Here is an 18638-nt window from a genome sequence, read left to right as displayed (position 1 = left end):
CCACTTTAATCTTTTAATAGCAGATAGGATCAAATATTAGCAGGGATGAGCTGGTGTGTTGTTAAAAGAGTCGACTACTATCTAAATAAGTAACCGATCATCCTATTATTCTTTGCCTTTGCACCATTGCTTCTCTGGACACGATAAGGCTGGTTAATTTATTAACTTAATCACACTATGGAGGAGTCATGGTCATCAGGTTGAACATCACCGACCCACGCGTATTTTATGTTTCTACACTTGGACACCTGATCCATGTTTTTAACAGCAAATCTATTGTGGGGTTATGACAATCCAACGTACAATTTGCATAGATGGAGGCAAAGATTGGGAAATCATTGTGATGTTCTTTGTTGAAACCAGTTAGCAAATGATTCCGATAATAGAACCATGTCACTTTTGCGTATTATTTATCATTTATGTACAAAGGAAAAACCCTATTTCTTCGTTTTCATTTTTGGTTTTATAAAAGAGGGTCAAGTTCTTGAGGCAACATACTACTAGCTGAAGGCCCAGCAGTGGAAACAGGGACACCTCCGTCATACATGCGTTGTATCTCTTCCCTATACTCAGTCAAATACTTGTCAGGAATGGCTGGTGTTAGCTCCACCACATCCCCATCTTCAGCCTGCATGTAGGGTCGCTCACGGGCTTGTGGTTCAGACTTGTCTCAACTCTTCCTTAACAGGAAACCTAAGTGGAGAACATATCGAGTTCCCCCGCCCAGCTCTTTCCAGCAAATCCATCATCGTTGAGTCTGCAGGAAACTCTTGCACCGACATCTGCAGCATTCATGAAATAACATTTAGACCAACATCCAAATAATGCACCGACATCAGCAGCCAGCAGTCATGAAATATAGATGCAGGTGTTGATGGTGCATGAATGTTATTTCTCTCATGTTTACTTTGAAAAACACGGATTAACTTAACATTTGTCTTCCATTTGATTGGAGAGGTATCGTTTGAGAATTTGGCACATAATGACCATGCCAACATGATCGTTTAAGAAGCATACCTTTTCGTTTTCAATCATTATAACAAATACTGGGCCATCGCGCTGCAGTGTGGCTTATAAGAAAATGGGCATTCATCTGAATGCGTAGGGAATGTGCAGGGAGGTTTGAGGGAATCGTTATAGCCAATTGAATGTCGGTCCTTGTTCATTGTTTCACAGTGCCAAGTCACAACCCATCGAGCCCACTCAACCATCTGAAGTACAAATGAGGAGTGCTTACAGTCAGCTTCCTTGTATCTCCAATGAGCTGCAAAGCCAAACTCAGCTTGCAAATGCATCTCCTTCGTTCGAATTTGAACTTCAAATGGAAATGTGCCTTCACCTATCACTACTGTGTGTAAGGACTGATACCTGCAGATTAAGATGTGTTAGAAGGGACTTCTGCATTTGTAGCTTCCACCTAAAGAACAATACCAGGGCATATGAGCTATTATATACCCATTAAATTTGGATGAATTATATAGTCCTTCAGCTTTCCAGGTACTTCAGACCATAGCTGGTGTACTACTTTCAGTGCCATGTAACAGTCATCGACATTTTCAACATAACACGTAGTCCACATATATCATGGATCTCATCCATGGTCAACTTTTTCCTGCAAAAACAAAATAGCATCACATGAGAAAATAATTGTTGCTATAATGACACATCAGCATTGGATACCGAAACAGATATTAAAACAATCTTAGCAATTGACTAAAGCCCTATACGAATATAAAGATGGTAGATAAATTTACTGGAAGAGTAATAACATACTTCAACATCTTTGAATAAATGCTATATAAGCTTTTATGTCGTCCAGAGAGAACATGGTAAGGAATTTCTTTATCCTAAGAGCTCTCTCAAGTTTCTCTATAGCAGAACTAATCATCGCCTCATCAAACGACTCCACAAGCCGGAGGACAGTTTTTTGTGCTGATCCGGATTGAGATGCTTGAAACATAGATTCTCCAGTTGCTCCTTCCAACTAGAGATTCCTAAACGATTGGCCAAGGTGCAAATATTTCCAAGGTCCCTTAGCAACCTCTTCTGCTTAACCAAAGGCAAAGCATCTAGTGTCATCATGTTGTGCAACCGATCAGCCAATTTAATGAGGACAGCTCTTGCATCTGCCATGGCTAGGACATGGTGTTCATCCTATCTGCTTCAGCATTTTTGCTTGCAGTATTATTTTCACGTGCTAGCTTACTCAGTTGACTAAGCTTGGAGACCTATGTGGAAGTCATAATAGGGCATTAAAAGCTTATACTATCAAATTTTTAGTCGAAAAGATGCTGATTAACATATGCAAGAAAATTACAAGGAACTTGAAATTAACCAATCATCTGAGATAAAATGCTGCCTATGATGCTCTAGATTGGGGAAGCTAAAGCTTATGCTTAGACCTAGATAGCTTTTATTTTTACTAGGAAATTAAGCACAAACTAAAAGAGAGAGTCCAATTGTTAAGTGAATAAGAACAACATATACAACAATCACTATCCAATAGAGCTGCAGTACAACCACATCCAACACAATCGTTCATGGAAGGGAACCATAAGCTACAGCTATTTGCTCATTCAAATATGTAATTGATTAATTAATATGCACATGCTATGATATGAAAAATTAATTAAATACGCCATCACAAAGTCTTTCATTCTTGTAGACACTAGATTGCTAATTGAATATACCAAATTTTCAATGCCAGACAAAACAATCCTAACAGTAAAATCATTTTGGTTAGCATAAACACGAGTAGCGCATTACATATCGAAGATTCGAATTTCTTACCCCTAAAACTAAATCAGCAACTCCGGCACCAAATGTCCTACATAAAGCTAAAGCTATTTGCTCATTCAAATATGGTAATTGACTAATTAATAATATGCACATCCTATGATATGAAAAATTAATTAATATGCCATCACAAAGTCTTTCATTCTTGTAGACATTAGATTGCTAATTGAATATACCAAAATTTTCAATGCCAGACAAAACAATCGTAACAGTAGAATCATTTTGGTTAGCATAAACACGAGTAGCGCATTACACATCGAAGATTCGAATTTCTTACCCCTAAAACTAAATCAGCAACTCCGGCATCGAATGTCCTACATATATAATCATAGCTCAAAAACGAGTCATCAATGGTCATGTAAAAGCCCCGCAGCAACTATAGTGGAGTTTGCACCAACGAAGGCCAACAACACTGCAGTTTCCACACAATGTTGTAAATAAGGATCACCACTTGCACGCATCTACAAGACAAAGAATTTTACGTCACCTTTCAATATCCGAATCAACAGAAAGTCAAGATCAAAATAAACTTTGATTTCTCTGTTTGTACCTGCCCTCTATGCGCCTTCTCCGCTTCATAAAATGCCTTGACTACAAAATCTTCAGAAAAGATTTTGTGCCTCATTTGTGCACCTAAAAGCAGCTCCTTAACACAAGGATCCAAATTCACTTCCTCCATGAAATTATCCTCCATTGAAAACGGCAATTCATCAACACAACCACCACTTTGCGCCTCAAAACTCTGTGAATCATAATCAATGCAAGACCCTAAGGCGCGCCTAATGAATCCATTTAACAATCCATTAGTTCCACTATGAAACGAGCCTGAAAATTCCCATCTCCATCCTTTTCACGAACGGCTCTCATAAGAGGACTACTGCTACTACACAAAACAGGGCCCTGAAAAACCGATACGGGGCTCTGATTGGTTTCAAAGAACCACCGAATTTACTTGTTGAATAACAAAATGAACAGCTTAATTCCTTCAACTCTTCCCCTCTGTAAGACCCTAAATCCTCTCCACCGCTAGAAAAGTTTGATTTTACCGAAGGTGAGGAGAAGAGGCATGATAAACCGCCGACCATTGGTCTCGGGCATGAAGAGGAAGCCGCTGTCGAGGAAGTTGAAGATGATGATCTTGAATTCAAGTCGAAATCACAGGAATTGATGTTGATCTGGTGTGGCGTGGAGCATACGCTGCTCGGTGTACTCGCATAAAGAGCTATAGTTGAAACTGCCATGGCTCAGGTACAGGCAGATCGACTACAAAAGAAATGATTTTTTATTTTAAAAAATGGATCCCAATATTTTATCCCAGTGAAACAAAGATTTCCCAGACACCAAACAACCCCACTAATTTTCTCGAGAAAATAATAAAACCCAGAAATTTTCTCCAGACCCGAATAATTTCTGCATTGACAAGATAAATTTCAGTTTTCCCCTTAAAAACCAGTGAAATTTGGTAAAAGAAACCCCGACAATTATCTCAGCGCAGGGCTTTTCCTACTATCAAAAACCAATTAATTTATGAAAGATACACAATTGGTATCTCAATTCAGAACTATAAGGCAAAGAAAATTCTTTATTTCTAGGGTACATCTATATATATACGTGTGTTATATATACAGAGAAACCCTAAAGAATCAAAATGAGCAATTTGATCGACGAGATCGAATTCTGAAGCCACAGCATTTACAAATTTATAGTCAAATCAGGAAAATATCAAAATTTCTTTTTTCTTTTTTTGTAAAACGAAACAGTCAAATACGTTTGAGATTGTTGAAATCGAAAGCTTGGAAAGAGAGAGCTTCCGTTTCTTCTCCTTCGATTTTTCCCTTTGAGGCCCTCTTTTCTCTGTTTGTTATAATTCATCTGTAGCTTCTTATTATGGAAAATTGCTTTGCGGCCAAGGTAAGTAACAGTTAAATTACGGTTATACCCTTGAAAATTAACCGAATTAACTGAACGGGACAAGTGCCAAGTTCAACTGGGGTGTAAACGAGCTGAGTCGAGCTCGAGTATTGCTGAGTTCGACTCGAAAACTCGCGAGCTTAAAATTTTCAAGCTCGACTCGAACTCGAAATCATGAACTGAAGTTCGTGAGTAGCTCGAAAAGGCTCGAAATGAAAAAAAAATTCTTAAACTTAACTTGATTAAAGCTTCAAACTCGAACATGAACCTTAAATACATAAAATGTTACTGTATTTTTTTTAAAAAAAATCAACATAAATATTAATATTATTATTAATTTTTTAAAATAAAATATTAATATATTATATTTTCGAGCTGTTCACGAGCTTTTCGAGTTAAATATCGAATAGCTCGTTTCAGCTCGTTAAGAACTCGAGTCGAGCTTGAGTCGAGTTTATTCGATCCGAGTATTTATCGAGCCTTGATCGAGTCGATCTCTAGAATTGATCTCGAGAATCGATCTCGAATGACTCACGATCTGTCTGGTCTCATTTACTGCCCTAAGTTCAACCGTCCAAGTGTCCGACTTTGTTTTTTCGTTTGGATAACTCTGGAGTTTAGTTAGCTATAAATTAATAGAGTAATAACTCTTCAAGTAATTAGAAAGACATTCGAGTGGTAAAAGGGTTGTACTAATTTTGATGTTGATTTTAAACTTTTTTTTTCTTATACAAATATTAAATAAAATATGAATTCATTAAAATAATATCCTTCCACTTCACTCCGTTCTTATCTCTTTGATATTAATTTATAAATCATAATCATGATTTGTTGATTCAATTATTACTATTTTAAAGATAATGTTGGAGTTAACAATGGCATGGGAACCCAAAAGTCGAGTGTTATTGCTTTACAAGAAACACCAAAGCATTGATTGTACAACTTCTCAATGCTTTCGGACGTGACCAACAATTTGGGGTGGTCCATTCCTTTTTTATTTAAAATTACCTATTTAGGTTTTATTTGAGTATTTTAAAGAGAGCTTAGAATCAATTAAAATATTATTTATAATAATCGTATAAATTTTAATTTATTAGTTATGATATCATATGGTTTAACATATTTTTGTTGATTTTATTAAATTTATAAGAGAGATGTTATTGTTTTTAAACATTAACTCAATAAAGAAATGACAGAATAATTTTTTTGTGTGCGAAATAAGTCTAAAATATGCAATTAATTGTATCCAAGCTAACAGAAATATTTTGATGGATTAATATATAGTTCTTAAGTGATATGACTTAATCAAAGAAAGTTAATAATTAATGAGTTTCTAGAAAAGGGTATAATAGGAAATCTAGAGTTTACTGATTTTGTGATAAGGCTTTGGGACAAACTGATGTCCACGATAAGGACTACCCACCTTCCCACACACAACATCCTTTGTTGTTTTTTAAAACCGCCGAAAGCAAAGTTCCGTCTTTGTGCAAGTTCGTTGGCGGCACGTGGCGAGTCACCTGCAGCTTCCGACGCCATACGTCAGTGTAGGCGGCCGGCACGTGTTATTTGGCCGACGAGGAAGGGGATTCGGTAGTGTCCGTGGCTGTCCACGTGGTGTCTCGTGTTTGATCTCCATTCCGTGTAATATACTAAAAGAGTAATCGTGATCAATCACGAAGGCGATGAACCCAAATAACTAGGGTAATATTGGACAATATAATCTAATTCTGCTCAGTGGCTCCTCCAGAATTAAGCTTGACCTAAGGTAGACAAATCTAAAATTAACTGGTATTAGGCTACATGCATTGTATCTCAACATTGGGTGCCGGTTGCTCTTCATCTATAAAACTTGCAAACATTTTCCATTTAAAGGAAGTTCATTGTAAATATAAGTTTATTGTTTTTTTAATTAGTTTTAGGGGATTATAAATTAATATATATTTATGATTTTTTAATTATCAACAATACACACATTTTGTAGACGTAATTGTTTGAAGAACTCAAGATCATAGGCGGAATTACTAAACGACTAGAGGGCTCATGGCCCTCCAATTTTCTAAGGTAAATTATACGTTTAGTGTCTAAACTATTAGTTTTGGTGTGTTTAATATCTAAGTTTTCATTGTTTTTAAAAACATACTTAACGTTTAATTTTATTTTATTTTAATACTTCAAAAAACTTAACGGGTGAATAGGTAAATTGCATCGTTCATCACTCAACTATCTTTTCACTCTTATTTGGTCACTGAAGTTTAATTTTTTTTTAAATTAATGACTTAACTTTCAAACAACTCCTAATTTAATCATTCTAACTTATTAATATATTTTTGGTATAATCATTGGTATCTAAATTATAATCAATTAATCTATATCGGGTACTGCAGAAGTGAGAGCGACCCTCCCAACCCAATTTGCTCCATTCGCAAACATCAGGATTTCAATCTCTGACCTTACTAACGGATCTAATGTCTCATCATATTAGACAAACTTATTATTGATATATGTTTATATATATTAAATTCTTAAGTTGACCCCTTTAAAAGTGTATATAATATGTTATTAAATTTAGTTATCAAAAAAATGTGCATATTACTTTAAATTTTGGAAACTACTACTTCAAAATTTAGTTAACGTTATTAAAAATAGTTAACATTCAGTTTCTTGTATTATTATTTTATTTTTAAATGAATGAAAATATATTTTCCTTTATTATTTCTTATTGTATGATACAAAATTCAAATTCTTCTTATCTTTTTTTTATGTTTGGTTGTTCAATCTTCTTTAAATTGAGAATTTCACTCAAGTTATTAAATATTTGATTTTTAACTTCATTTGAGTTGAAGGTAATAAATATTTTAATTATTATATATGTATTTTAAATAGCTATTCAGCTCAGTTGGTAGACACAAGGTTCTTAACCTTGAGGTCGTGGGATCGAGTCTCACGGAGGGCATTTCATAATTCGGAGGTCTTCTACGGAAGCTGCTCTCAACCTGGTGTTGGGGGCAGCCTACTATCTTACCTCTCCCTTACCCCATTATATATGGGAACAAGGGACAACCATTTATTTTAAATGGCTTTAAATGGCCCCTCCAAAAAATAATATCGAGTTCCGCCACGGTCCAAGACTTCAAGGGAGAACAACATGTCACTGACGCTACTCATATAATGTTGATTTTGAATCTTAATCTTGTTTGACATATATTGTTTTCAACTTATTTTCATAATTTATTAGCTTAGCAAATGCCTAAGTGGGTATTTTAAGCCCAAAATCTTCAATTCATATTTTTTTTTCATTTACAACGTATCAAATTATTCTTTATTTTAAAAAATAAAAATTAAAAGATTTATATAATATTTTAGTCTTATAAATTTACATCGTTATCACTTTGGTTTTTAAAGATTTTTTTAATTTAATTTTGACCTTTATTTTTTTTCATGAAGTATGTTATCCATTTCGTTCTTTAATTATAAAAAGTCACGTGATATTCTAATAATATATCACATGACACGTAATATTTGGATTAAAAATAAGAAAGAAAAGTAAAAGAAAAAATTGAAAACATATTTTTTTAACTTTTAAAGGTTTTTAAAAAATAAATATATTTTAAAAATTAATGACTTATATTTTATCAATTTTAATATAACCGTATCTTTTAAATTTACTCTTATATTGTAATATTTTATTTTATATTTTCATATTATGTTTTAGTCTTTCTCTAAAGTATCTATAAAATAAAATTATTAGGACCACTTTACAACTTTCTTATTAGATTTGTATAATGTTTGACTTTGTTTAATTTTTATGTTTGAATTTCTGCTTGCAGACACTTCTGTGTCTTCATATTATAGCCTTGAATAACCGTGTTTTATAAAAGTATAATGTAGTTATTGTTTTATTTGTTTTTCAATTTGGTGATATAAGTGAATATTGTTTTTTTTTTAATTTGAGTTTAAGTAATTATATCGATATATATATATATATATATTAATGATTAAAAAAATAAAAAAATATATTATTTTATAATCATTTTCGGCTATTTAAAATAAATTTTAAATATTATTTATTATTTTAACGGTGCTACCTTCTTTTCTAAGTTGCTAGATCATTTTTAAAGGTGTAGCAAGTTACAACATTTTTTTTATTGCATTTAAAGCATTTAAAATTATTGTTATTTAACGGGCCGCGAGCTTTAAAATTCAAAACCGTTTATAAATACGAATTTTTTAAACCTCTCCGTTTAAACCCCACACCATCAAAACCCGCAGACTAAACAGGCTATACACCAAGCTCTAGATGTGAAATGTCCTAAAATGAACACAAAAAATATTTAAAAATAAAACTCGTTTCCATTGAATATTGGAGCTTTTTCAGGTGTGTTTCGTTATTATTTTAATGAAGAAACTTTTAACATTTTTCTTCATACGAAATCGTCATGCATCCATTGTCATATATCAAAATCATTAAGGCTATAGTGCGCCCTTCAAAGATTATGGTGGAAGTTAGAATGAAAAGTTATAAATCAAGCTATCTTAGCTGTTAAAAGTTATTGTTATTTTTTGAAGTTTTGGGTTCGAACATCACATATTATATATTTTAGGATATGAATGTTTATTATCAAATGGTTGAGAGTTTTTAAACATATATATCTTGAATTTATATATATATATATAAAAGACAAAATTAACGCAATAATGTTTATGCAAAAAAAATTGAAATATACCGGTGATGGAAAGTTATTTTGAGATCCATGACATTTATTACAGTGTTTTGAAACTCGTTATGGGTATGATGAGTTTCAATAAAATATATTTTTTATTGAAACTCATCACGTGGACATGACGAGTTTCAATAAAAAAATATTTTTTTTCTTAAAACTTGTTATGTTTCCGTGACAAGTTTTAATAAAAAAATATATTTTATTAAAACTTATCATGCCGACTGACGAGTTTCAAATCATTGTTGTAAATGTCATAGATCCTAAAATAAATTCTAAGATGTTTTATTTTGTCAATTATTTTGGCTCCACTAATATTTTACTGATTTTGCCTATAAAATTAATATAAATATAATTATATAGTGATGAGTTTCGTATTTCTAAAGAAAATTTAAAATATTTATTATTTATAATTAAATTTATATTTATTCAACCTAACCATTCGAACTACTTTCAAAATCTATTGAATGATTCAATAACGCATTTGAAGTCTAAATGTGTTTTTGTTGAATAATAACATAAGAGCTAATAAAAGGTAAAAAAAATCTAAAGAAATGAGAAGGCACAGTCAATGGCTTAGTGCCTCAGTCTCCCCTCGTGATATAGCGAAAGGCTTGGTGTGCTTGAATTATACTACACACAACACATTCCCTGCAGTTGTGAACATTTCAATTTTCAACATTCCACCAAAAATGGAAGAAACAACATAGAGTCTGGAGATTTTTCTCACCCATGATAATAACATACGAGGAACTGGTGGTACTGATCGTCCCGATTTACATTGTCAAGTCATCGGTTTGAAATATATACCGCCCAATGGCCATACATCGACAAAATGGTGGGGGACTTGAATAAAATATCTTCTATGACCTGACCACTTCATTAATTTAAGAAACAAACGACGGAGAAGGTGAAAAACTTACCGGAGACCAGCTTCACGATCTAAGGCTAAATGCAGTCTCAACCTCTTTAAAAGCAAAAGGGTCCGTCCTTCTTCAAGGTGGCAAGAAGCAGGCAGCTAATAATCTGGTTATTTAAGCATCAGCCTTGTTTTAGATATACCACTGCGTGACTGCAGTTATTTAGTTTGAGCCGCCCGCATGTTTTGATTTTGACATCAAAATTACGACCTGTTTGTTGACTGTTTTCATATAAAACAACTGTTTAGGTAGGTTATTAGGTGGTTGATCACGACGTATATGTCTCTATTTTATATACAAATTGCAGGAAATAAGAGTCTTCCCTGACCTTCGATACATCATCTTAATTTAATATATCAAAACTATAAGTCCCTGGTTATAAGCAAGAAGAAGATTACACAGATCAGGGTACATGGAGCAGATGATTTAGTGTGAAAAGACAGAACGAATCAGTTTTGGGCTATGAACAACGCAGCTTTCATATTCTGTCCCACCCCACAATAGCGAGTAGCGACACAGGAAAGTGCGGAGAAGTGCCAATAGGCAGCCACACGCCCACACAGGCAAAAATAGAACATAATTTTTATAATATAGGAAGGACGTCTTTACTGTGCTCAATTATCATCAGTCGGTTCAGATTACAGCCCCCCAAGAAACCAGCTATGAAACTACATAGAACCTTAAATTCATGCATATGACTAAAAAACCAAACCCTTTTAACAATATGAACTATCGAATAGCTTTCTGCAAATACATTGCTATTTTCGTCAAGTCTTGAGGCTGCAGGGCCCAAAGTCAATCCACTTTCCAGTCAGTATGGAGACTTTGATTCCTAGGATTCATTATTTAAATGCAACGAGCTATGGGAGGGATATTAAGATTTCTGGGATCAAAAAGAGGTGTTGGTTATGGTCTGGTAATCCATCTTTTGATCCAATCACATTTATTATTATAATTGTTCTTGTTTTCCTTTCCTTCTCAGCCTATTTAAACCTCCTTTGAGCTTACTCAACTGGAAACCTAACACAAAAAGAAACACTTTCAATAAAAAATGAAGCTCAAAAGGTATTTGTCATGGAAAAGTTTCCTCCCGAATTGCATCAAACCCCAGGTGTCATCCTTGGGGCTAAAAGTTCATCCTTCCAAACGAAGTTCCAGCCAAAGGGTATCACTCTCTGATATTAGCCGCTGTGGCTCTCCACTGTTACTAAGTGATCTGTCGAATTCGTTTGTAAGCCTTCATGTGTTTACCCTCAAGGAGCTCGAAATGATAACTCACAAGTTCTCCAGAAGTAATTTTTTAGGTGAGGGGGTTTGGACCTGTTTACAAAGGGTTCATTGATGAAAATCTCAGGCCTGGTTTGAAGGCTCAATCTGTTGCTGTGAAGGTCCTTGATTTGGATGGCACACAGGGGCATAGAGAATGGCTGGTGAGTATTTATATGTTACCATTTCAACGCTATTCTTGATGAAGTTGAGTTGCAATGTGACGAGTAATTCTTTCTTTATTTTCTCTCACAGGCTGAAGTTATTTTCCTGGGGCAATTAAAGCACCCCCACCTGGTGAACCTAATTGGATATTGCTATGAAGATGAACACAGGCTTCTGGTATATGAATACATGGAACGCGGTAGCTTGGAAAATCAGCTATTTAAAAGTTAGTTTTGTTCTTCAGCATTTTAACGTTTGAATCAATAAAATATTGTTCTCAGAACTGACCATTAATTGTATAATTCTTGCCTTTAATGCAGGACATGGTCCACCATTGCCTTGGCTAACAAGACTGAAAATTGCTGTTGGAACCGCGAAAGGCCTAGCTTTCCTCCATGAAGAAGAGAAGCCAGTCATATATCGAGATTTCAAAACTTCAAACATTTTATTAGACTTGGTAAAAATACATCCAATGGCCTTGCCTTGATATCATATCAACAAAAATTAAAGAGAAACTGATATGAATAAGGTTTACTTTATTTCCAGGCTTATAATGCAAAGGTCTCTGATTTTGGATTGGCAACTGACGGTCCAGGAGAAGAAGAAACTCATGTTACGACTTGCGTCATGGGCACCGAAGGCTATGCCGCCCCTGAATATATCAACGGGTACTTACAAGAGTTCAGCTTATCTCAGTTCTACTTGTATTAATCTTGATTTCATAATAGTCTCAGTTCTACTTATATTAGTCTTGATTTCATAATAGTTGATGAACTTTTGTGATTTCTGTTTTTCAGGGCATCTGACAACAATAAGCGATGTGTTCAGCTTTGGAGTAGTACTTCTAGAGCTGCTGACAGGGAGACGATCAGTGGACAAGAGTCGACCTGCTCGAGAGAAGAACCTTGTAGAATGGGCAAGGCCTCTTTTGAAGGACCTTCATAAACTCCACGGAATAATGGACCCGAGACTTGAAGGACAATACTCAACCGAGGGGGCTAGGAAGGCTGCTGCATTAGCTTATCAGTGTCTGAGCAACCACCCCAAATCTAGACCAACTATGCGCAATGTGGTCAAGTCATTACAGCCTCTCCTTGACTTAGCTGACATCCCAATCGGCCCCTTTATTTATGTAGTCCCAACTCAGGACAACGAGGCGCCAGTTGTCCAGAAGATTGAAGAAAGATATGAGAAGCAATGCAATGCAGTAAAAATGGAAAAGAATGATGCAGAGAAACAAGAAAAGGAAGAGGAAAGTCGAATCCATCGTCGAAAAGGTCGAAAGCATAGACGTCGGGTTAAACCATCAAGGTCTCGAGCTATCTATTCAGACACAGACCTGTATAAAACTCTGGGATCTAGTTTGTATACTTCCAAGCACTAGAGATGCCAAAGCAGATATACCAAAATTTTAATTACTCTGTACATTGAGAATTTGGTTCTTTTTCCCTCCCATTCTCTCTACATAGAGACAGTGGAATAATATAAATTTCCATTTATTTGTTTGTAGTTAAATTCATTGCATCTTGCCATGGGAAAAACGTGTTGTTTTCTGCATTGAAAAAACACATGCCGTGTGTTTCCTGTCATCCCCTGTAGCAGAAACAATTTTTATCCTAAGCTGTCGGCCAAGGATAAGGTTTGACGGTAGATTATGTATCTATGGACGACTCATGTACAAGCTATATATGTACAATATTCTAAAATTTTCCTCAGCAACTTCAGCAGGGTTTCTAATCAAACTCTGAGTTTCCCTGAAACATTTTTCTTCAAACAAATTGACTGCAATTCGCTGTTTTGGGGACCTTGTTAATTAGTGCTGACATACCTTAAGGTGTTCAACTTCAATTGCTTCGGCTGTGGAATTGTAAAGGGTCAAATGTTTCAATCCCACCAACCCCCAACCTCGGCTTCTAGCCAAATACAGAGCACAACTTGTTTTTCATTAATTCCTCATTTTGAACGTACCGTCTCTGGTTCAAAAGTTAGGCAAACAGAAGAAAATATGGTAAAATTACATCTCTTCATGGCTAATATTTCTTTGTAAAACAATAATATCCTGGCACAAAAATGAGGCAACGAACAAGCATCATTTTATTGACTGGCCAGTTGTTATCCACCATTTTTGTGAAATCAAATATGATACGGATTAACAAGTAAAGTTCAGAAAGAACTTCATCCATGCCCTGAAAATAAAGATTTTCATTAATTTTTTTTATATTTTATTTAAAATAAAGATTTTGTACATGGAATAAAAGAACTAGATTGCCCAAATTTTATATATTCTTATAATCAAATAGTAGTCCAAGCTATAGTTAAAGTGAATTATATGATTAAGTAAAAGCAAAGAAAATGACATTATTATACAAAGGGTAAATCTTTTTGTTTGTCAAACCAGTGCTTGTCTAGGCTTGAGTACGAGGCCAATGGCTGGTGTTTTGTATGCAGTAACAAGACCACATTACAAACCAGAAAATACATTTTTTTTAATGAACTGAAAAGAAACCATGTTCCAAACGATATAATAATGAACTGAAAAGAAACCATGTTCCAAACTAGTTGAAACATGGAACTGGATTTGGAAGGTTACTACTACTAACCTACATGATGAGGCAAGCAATTGACCAGAATGTTGAGGCTACCTAGCTGTATCAACATCAACATGTGTCTGCCCCAGACCTCCATGTGCTTAAGAATACCAATATATTGTTCAATAATTTATAAGATATATCATCACATGATAAGAGGTATGTATGCTAGGTTCTTGATCCAGATGAACCAAAAAAGACAAGAACAAGTTGGGTTTAGAATAAATATTAACATGCGTTTTCCTTTCTCTTTTCGTCAATCATACATTGAATCCTTTTACCATTTGCTATGTTTCATTTTTTTGGTAGAGTAATAAATGTAATCTTTCCCTTGGAACATGTGGACGTAATCTTTCGTGTTGATTCTATATTCTAACAGTTTTGAATATGTTTGTCAAGTAATTCTCCATACGCAAATCAAATACTGTTCTAAATTTGCAGTACAAAGAAAGCAATAGGACGCATCGGATTAATTCGTCGGTTCCCATGAAAACAGCCCTCGTTTTTGAGCTCTGGTAAAGTTTACCAGTAGAAAAATAGTAACAATCTGGAAAAGCATTGGAACAGGTGAAATGATTGTATATTCAGAAAACTTCTTTACAATTCCATTTAACAATCTTATATAGATTTTGATAACTCACGAAGAAAATAAAAAAGAAAGCTGAAAAAAAACTGACAGAAACCCCTCAAAGAGGAAAAAAGAACACGACATAATGAAGATAATAGTGAAATGTTTCAAAATAAATAGGGTCGAGAACGATCTGATCCAGTAGCGTAAGGGTAGCTAGCGACGGAAACACTCATGACGGGGACAGCGAAAGTGGACTCCATAAACATTCTTTGTTGTAAAGCCTCCACGGTTGAACCTGCTTCAATGATGTCCTTAATCAAATCTCTGTAATATTTCTTCATCTTCCTCAACATGCATGTATACTGCAACTTCAGCCACCTTAGCTTCGTCTTCTTCAAAAACCTCACTACGAAAAGCCCTGGCCGCGGTTTCTTCCCCCCACCAAGTCGAACTGTGGGTAACTTATTACGGTTCCGGCGTATGAAGAAAATCCCCCGCCGCGTCTGGCATCGGGACGCAGTGTCTAAGTGTGTCCGGTGGAGTGGTTTTGTGGCGGTTGTAGCAGTGATTCGCTGATCTACGGCCATGTTGATGGAAGGTTGTGGACAAAGAGAATGGAACATTAAGAGAGCCGGTTTGTGTGAGACGAGAGAGGAGTCGACTATATGCAGACACAGCATCATAGAGCATTGGCCCCCACTCGACTTGAGTTACTATTAAATATTCGACAATTGACATCATCATTTTCTTTTCTTTTCATTTTTTACTTAAATCAATATCCAAAATATGTCAAGTGCCAATAAATCCGACTTAATAAATTGACAACGCCTAGGGTTATATATTAGCGTTCATTGTAAAAAATCCAAATTACAACCCCACTAATTATGATGGTGATATTACCGAGTTTTGGACCTCTACTATTGATATCGTTATCTTGAAGCATGGCTACTTAAATAAAGCAGATATGTTATGAAAAATATGGCAAATTCAATCAGAGAGGTGGGAAAAAACACCATTGGGTTGTCGACAGGGAAGGTCAAGGAACATAAAAAATCGTGGTGACAGAATGACGAAGTCCAAACTAAGGTGAAGACAAAACAAACTTGCTTCAAGGAGTTTATACAATGCAATGATGACGAAGAAAGATTGAGAGCTAAACAAAGATACAAGGAGGTAAAGCGGGAAGCCAAGAAAACAGTGGCTAAAGCAAAGGATTAGGCATACGATGAAATGTACAAGAGATTAGACACCAAGGAAGGACAAAATGACATCTTCAGGCTTGCAAAATCCAGGGAGAATAGGAAAAATGATCTAGGTAGCATTAGGTATATTAAGGACAACAATGGTGTTATTTTAGTGAAAGATCATGATATTAAGAGGGTTTGGGGTAGTTACTTATTTGACTTATTTAATGACGGTGCCTTTCCTTGTAGAGATAGTACCGTTGATGGGTCAGTCGACCTTCATACTACGGCCAATGACTGCCCTACAAGTAGGATTGGGATTGAGGAAGTGAAAATGACTCTTAGAAAGACGGGGAGGGACAAAGCTGTCGGTCCAGATCAAATTCCTATCACTGTGTGGCTGGCCCTAGGAGAAGAGGGAGTTAAGTGGTTGACTAACATCTTTAATATTATTTTAGAGACAACCAAGATGCCAGAGGAGTGGAGAGAGTCTACGATAATACCAATCTAAAAGAATAAAGGAGATCCCCAACGTTGTGGTAACTACATAGGTATTAAACTACTCAGTCATACCATGAAGTTATGGGAAAGGGTCATAGAGGCTAGGTTAAGACAGGTTACTAGGGTTTCAGAAAACCAATTTGGCCTTATGCCAGATAGGTCTACTATGGAAGCGATTCATCTACTTCGACGGCTTGTGGAGAAATATAGGGAAAAAATAGAGATCTTCACATGGCGTTCATTGGCCTTGAAAAGGCGTATGATAGCGTTCCTTGCGATACGATCTGGAAGACCTTGGAAACGAGACGGATCCCAACTACTTATATCCGGGCGATTCATGATATATACTGTAGATCTACTATATACGTCAGGACTATAGTTGGCGACACCGAGGCATTCCCGGTGGAAATCGGACTCCACCAAGGGTCATCTCTTAGCCCTTACATCTTCGCCTTGGACGACATCTATTGTGCGACACCAGACGGTGTCCCATGGTGTATGCTTTTTGCTGACGACATTGTCCTAGTTGCTGAAACAAAAATTGTGCTGAATAGTAGACTGACTACCTGTAAAACTGCTTTGGAAGAAAAAGGTCTAAGGATCAATATTGAAAAGACAGAGTATTTATGTTTAAACTTCAGTGGGAACCAAAATGATGAAGATATAGAAGTATGCATAGAAGGACACGTTCTCCCCTCAAAGGATTGTTTCAAGTACCTAGGGTCTATGATACATAAATATGGGGGTGTGGATGATGGCGTTACACACCGTATAAAGGCGGGATGGCTAAAGTGGAGGGCTGCTACTGGAGTTTTGTGTGACAAGAAGGTGTCTCTAAAACTAAAGGGTAAATTTTATAGAATGACAATAAGACCAGCGCTGCTATATGGATCAGAATGTTGGGCAATCAAGAAGGATCACGTAAGGAGGATGGAGTCCGCAGAAATGAGAATGCTTCGATGGGCATGTGGTAGGACTCTGTGGGACATGACACCAAACTCTGCAATTAGGATGTCCTTGGGGGTGGTGCATGTATCCGAAAAATTGAGGGAGGGAAGACTACGGTGGTTTGGGCATGTCCTTAGGCGACAACCGTCGGATGCGGTCAGGAGGGTAGAGTCGATTACAGTCGACGGTGCCAGAAGGAGATGACAACCAAGGAGGAAGTGGGTAGATTTCTTGAGAGCTGATTTGAAGGATTTAGCCCTTACCGAGGACATGACCTCTGATAGAAAAGTATGGAGACTTAAGACCAGGGTAGCCGAGTAGTGTGGGTCACATCCATAGGGTGTAGCATCTCTGTTTTCTTTGTAATGCCTTTGTAGTAATTACCATGACTTATACTTTTTATACGTTTCTGTCATTGGAATTTATGAAGGCTTAGAACTAGGGTAGAAAAGTAGTGTTGCCTTAGTTTAGGTTTTAACCCATTTGACTTCATTCCTTCTCGTAGCTTGCTATCGCTGACTTCTGTGTATCCTTCTCTTCATGTTTCCTCTTTTTAAATTTAGCCAGGTCTTAAGTTTCTGTCTATATGCAAAGATTTTTACGTAGGGATTTATTTGCAGGGATTACTTCCCATTAAAAACGCGCATATGAAGACTGCATAAGAAGACTGTTCAACTATGTATTTATATATTTATTTATACATGCATTGTATTGTATCTTTATTTTAAATTTTCTGACTGCCGGAGGTCTTCCACGGAAGCTGCTCTTAACCTGGCGTTGGGGGCAGCCTACTACCCTACCTCCCCTTACCCCATTGCATATGTGAATAGGGTTTTGTTTGTTGTTGTTGTTGTTGTTGAAGCATGGCGCCTCATTAACATAAAAATTTATAAACTTTAGGCATTGAATACAAAGCCTATAACCTTTTTCACTCGTCTATTTTACCCACATGATACGGTCTTTCCCTTTCCGTCTCACGATCACCAACTTGGTGATTTCGTCCCCTTTTTTAATTAATCATTAATTTATGATCTTTTGATAGATTAATTTAGATTGAATTTTACAGAGAT

The 18638-nt window shown here is 35.8% G+C and overlaps 1 protein-coding gene and 2 pseudogenes across 1 annotated transcript; 1 reads left to right on the top strand and 2 right to left on the bottom strand.

Annotated features, from left to right (window-relative positions):
* Positions 1-349: 349 nt before the first annotated feature.
* On the bottom strand, positions 350-4642 carry LOC120190724 (annotated as a pseudogene).
* Positions 4643-11205: 6563 nt separating this feature from the next.
* Positions 11206-13161, top strand: LOC120190604 (annotated as a pseudogene).
* A 1938-nt stretch (positions 13162-15099) lies between these two features.
* LOC120190279 lies at positions 15100-15522 on the bottom strand. Its single transcript, XM_039193378.1, has one exon. It carries the CDS (start codon positions 15520-15522, stop codon positions 15100-15102), a length of 423 nt encoding a protein of 140 aa, XP_039049309.1.
* Positions 15523-18638: the final 3116 nt, after the last annotated feature.

The sequence above is a fragment of the Hibiscus syriacus genome, unplaced genomic scaffold (genome assembly GCF_006381635.1).
Source record: "Hibiscus syriacus cultivar Baekdansim isolate YM2019G1 unplaced genomic scaffold, ASM638163v2 tig00116962_pilon, whole genome shotgun sequence".
Classification (NCBI taxonomy): Eukaryota; Viridiplantae; Streptophyta; class Magnoliopsida; order Malvales; family Malvaceae; genus Hibiscus; species Hibiscus syriacus.
This window is presented reverse-complemented; position numbering and strand designations above follow the sequence as displayed.

Coding starts and splice junctions, on each gene's coding strand:
- LOC120190279 (XM_039193378.1), bottom strand. CDS start 15,522: ATGGCCGTAGATCAGCGAATCACTGCTACAACCGCCACAAAACCACTC.